Source organism: Anneissia japonica, unplaced genomic scaffold (genome assembly GCF_011630105.1).
Source record: "Anneissia japonica isolate Jap-2015-1 unplaced genomic scaffold, ASM1163010v1 scaffold287981_len1045443_cov154, whole genome shotgun sequence".
NCBI lineage: Eukaryota > Metazoa > Echinodermata > Crinoidea > Comatulida > Comatulidae > Anneissia > Anneissia japonica.
In genome coordinates, this window is record NW_022695194.1 from 194,500 (window position 1) to 198,324 (window position 3,825).

The 3,825-nt window shown below is 33.1% G+C and overlaps 1 protein-coding gene across 2 annotated transcripts in view; it reads left to right on the plus strand.

Moving 5' to 3' along the window:
* LOC117101395 (adhesion G-protein coupled receptor G6-like) overlaps window positions 1-2,663 on the plus strand; it is a 27,667-nt gene extending 25,004 nt beyond the window's left edge. For both annotated transcript variants that reach the window (XM_033241372.1, XM_033241371.1), the window contains exon 15: window positions 526-2,663. In XM_033241372.1, the coding sequence (XP_033097263.1) occupies window positions 526-1,003 (478 nt within the window). In that variant the 3' untranslated portion in view covers window positions 1,004-2,663. The remainder of the gene's footprint in view (window positions 1-525) is intronic.
* The last annotated feature ends 1,162 nt before the right edge of the window (window positions 2,664-3,825 follow it).

Consider the following 3,825-nt stretch of genomic DNA (forward strand, 5'->3'; position numbering starts at 1 on the left):
TTACGGCTATCAAGATCATCAAGGTATTACAACGTAAGGCTTCCAATAGAGAGATGTATATACTACTCTGCAATAGGCCTTCTACAAAAAATAATCTACACAAAGGCAATCCATATGTCATTACAAATTCATTAAAATACTATGATTATCTAAATATTCCAACCTCCGTAAACTAATTTCAGCAAGATGCTATTATGATACTTTAATTATATAAATGATAAATTATTATATTTTGCAACTCAGTTGCTTTTAACATTATTTTGTTTTTATTATACAACAATTTCAAATAAAATTGATTAGCGATAATTAAAATGATTATTATTTTTTATTAGTTATTATTATCATCAACATTAATTGGATATTTCATGTTTGTGTTTGACTCTAATAAATGTCTGCTACACCTCCTCTATACAAAATAAGCTTACTAATAATGTTCTTTGTTTAAAAATATTGGTAACAGCAATTGTGATAATCTGTTTGTGAAGAACTTACTTATATTTCTTTCTTTTTTTTTTTCAATTTCAGCTGTTTTGTTCCTTCGGGTAATGTTCGAAATTTCAGCATTATCTTGGTGATTGGTGTCCTTCTGTTGTTTAATTGCGTTGTATTCGCGTTAGTCATGCGTACTCTTATTTGCGGGCGAAAAGTTGCCAAAGCAAAGAGGGGAATACTCATCAAAAGTTTTCAGAATGCTATCGCGGTTTCTGTCCTAATTGGCCTCCCGTGGGTTTTTGGGTTCATGGCAATTGATTCCGACTCGTCTGCGAGGGATTTGTTTCAGGCTTTATTCAGCCTTTTTAACTCACTCCAAGGCCTCTTTATTTTCCTTCTGTTCTGCGTAGGACAGAAAGATATTCGCGATGCATGGAAGGGCTGCTGCAAGAGAGGTAATAGAGGAAGTAGTGCGAAGGTCAAGGAGCAGGGAATTCAACATATGGGTCGCTTGGACAAAGAAATGATTCAAAGAGCCGAGATGTCGTACGAAACAACCGGTTTCCGTTGATTGTGCATCGTTTTAACGTTCTACAAGTGCATCTCGTTTTTGACCTTTAGTTCATTATCTTATGACAACAACCGTTTAGTAGGTCTACCTACCATTATTAGAAACACTCATCATTTGCAGAGTATGTTTCTGATATAATATTATTTACCCAGACGTGTTTTAATATCTTAGTTTATATAATTTTAGGTTTATGGTATGATATCAGCTTTACTATATTTTAAGTTCAAGTTTAGGTAATACCTACACAAAATATCAAATTAAATTGATACAACTGCAAACATTCACGGAAGTTAACATGACGTTGCTTATTTCGCATCGTTTACGCTTTCCAAATAGATCGCTTTATCAAAGAAATAATTCAGAGAGCCGAGATTTTTGTAGAAAAGCAGCGGTTTTTTTTTATTGATTTCCCATCATTCGCATTTTAGAAATGCATCTCGTTTTTAGCTATTAATCATTATCTTATGACAACAATTGTTTAGTTAGTCTACCTACCATTATTAGAAACACTCACTATCTGCAGATAATACACAGAATATACAATTAAATAAATGCAACTGCAAGAAATATCACGTAAGAGAGTAGTGCTTACAAGTAGCATATCCAGACACTACCTGCAGCGTATTTTTCTTACATAATATTATAGAGTATAAAGTATACCATAATAAAATATAATATTATCAACTTTATTATTATATTTTGTTTGAGTATATTAGTTACACAGAATATCAAATAGATGCAACAAGAAAGCTTAAGGAAATTATCATGTGTTTAGTAGGTCTACCTATCATACTCAGACTTTTTTTTTTTTTTTTTTTTAATTATTCATAAGGTTATTTTATGGTATAATATCTTTATATAAGAAATTCTAGTTTAGGTAACACTGGATATTAAATTTAATTGATTCAACTGCAAGAAAGCTCACTGAATTTAACATGATAAAATAATATGTTACCTATTACTGTAGATGCTTGTTTATATCGGATATTATAATTGGTACATATAACTACTTTTCTTTATCATTTATATTGTTTAATATATACCGGTACCGTAAGTCACTAAATAAAATATGTTGTAACTACTTTTAAAGAATTACTAGTTCAGTTTCAATAATTGTGAAAATCCATATCGCTTTGATTTTACCTTTTACGGTTCAGTTGATTTAAAGGTGTGGGCTAGCTAATTGTTTACAACTACTGCTATGTAAATTATTGTTACGCTTTGAGCATTGGAATTGGTCATTCTCCAGCCACATTAGGAGGTGATTTTTGAATAGTTATCTTTATCGGGAAAAAAAAATGTGTTGTCTACCTGGACTAATTTTTAGGTACGACTAGATCTACCGAGCGCATTCACGGGACCTTCACTGTTGTTCTTAAATGCCCAGCATGATTCCGACTCTAATGTCTTATTCTCTAGGTCTACACAGACTTGCTCAAAAATTAAGTTACTTGCTTACTCACCACTCTACTGATATCATTCCTGGATTTTCTTACTCTTTTGCTTCTGGGTGTTTGGCGATGATGATGTGCCCATTAAACTTATTTCTAATCTTCGAGTAGCTTTCGATAGTTTCTGATTCCAATAAATTTGTTTTATAATGCATGTACGTTTAAAATGCTAAATATATAAATAAAATATACTGCATAGACAATATTAATCCAACATCATTAGTCAGAATTTTTATTGTGTTGAATGTAAATGTTTAGTTATCATCCGTGCATTTCAACATTCAATATGTTACCAGGGCCATCGGAAGCGCACCGGCTATGGTCGGAAAACTTTTTTTCAATTCCATTACTTTCTGAAATATATATAATTATCAACTATATGAATTACGCACCGCATTGACTTTTTCAATCATGGTACGATGGACCCGAGATAGAGGGTACAGTATCTAGCCCACTTCCACTAACTTTCAATCTTGTATCTGTTCTTGCATGGGGTTGGAATAGGGGTACACTGTAGTTGCTTTGCAGCACATTTTCAAAATTTACAGGTATGAATTTATACACCAACTTTATCCCTTGAGGGGGGATTGCCAGATGAGATTTTTGGGCATCCACAATTTATACTTTTAGATCACAATATTAGGGAATGGCAACCGCAACTTGATTGGATTTAAAGATTAGTTTAGTCTCACGACCTTGTCGTGGCGTCGGACGAAAGATGGTGGGGGATGTCCAGGTTTGTAAAGGGTGTGGTGCATAACAAAATTAACCATTACAGTGCGATGAAAAGCAACAATAAATAGATTAAAAACCAAACATTTTTATTGATATATACATTACTAAGAGAACAACCAACTTTTGTTCACGGCTTTCTAGCAGTGGCGCCTCCAGGATATATTTTCTGGGGGCTAAGTTGTCCGACAGGGGGACTCGTAGGCTCGAGCTGGGGGAAGGGGCTGAGAGGGGGGTGTCACCTACGAAAATGCATATATAATATGAATGTCATAGACGATCAATTTGGATCAAAGGTCTAATGTCTGTCCAACAACGTACACAACAAAAAGAATTACAAACTTTTAAATTTAACAAATAAGTAAATCTTTATTTCTAAAATAATAGGTCTTCTTTTTAAAATTTATAATGAAATATTGGCTATCCAAATCTTACAGATTATCTTCGTGTATAGCAAATAACTACCAGTTTAATTAACATTATTGGAGTAAATAGTAATGACGAATACTACGTCTCTATTTAATCACTGTTCCCGCTTAAACACGTCTGTCTTGATAATGCGTTGAATATCCACCATCATTCTTGATAGGTATAACTGATTACGATACTCTACGCTTCATCATTGGTTTCTACTTGAAA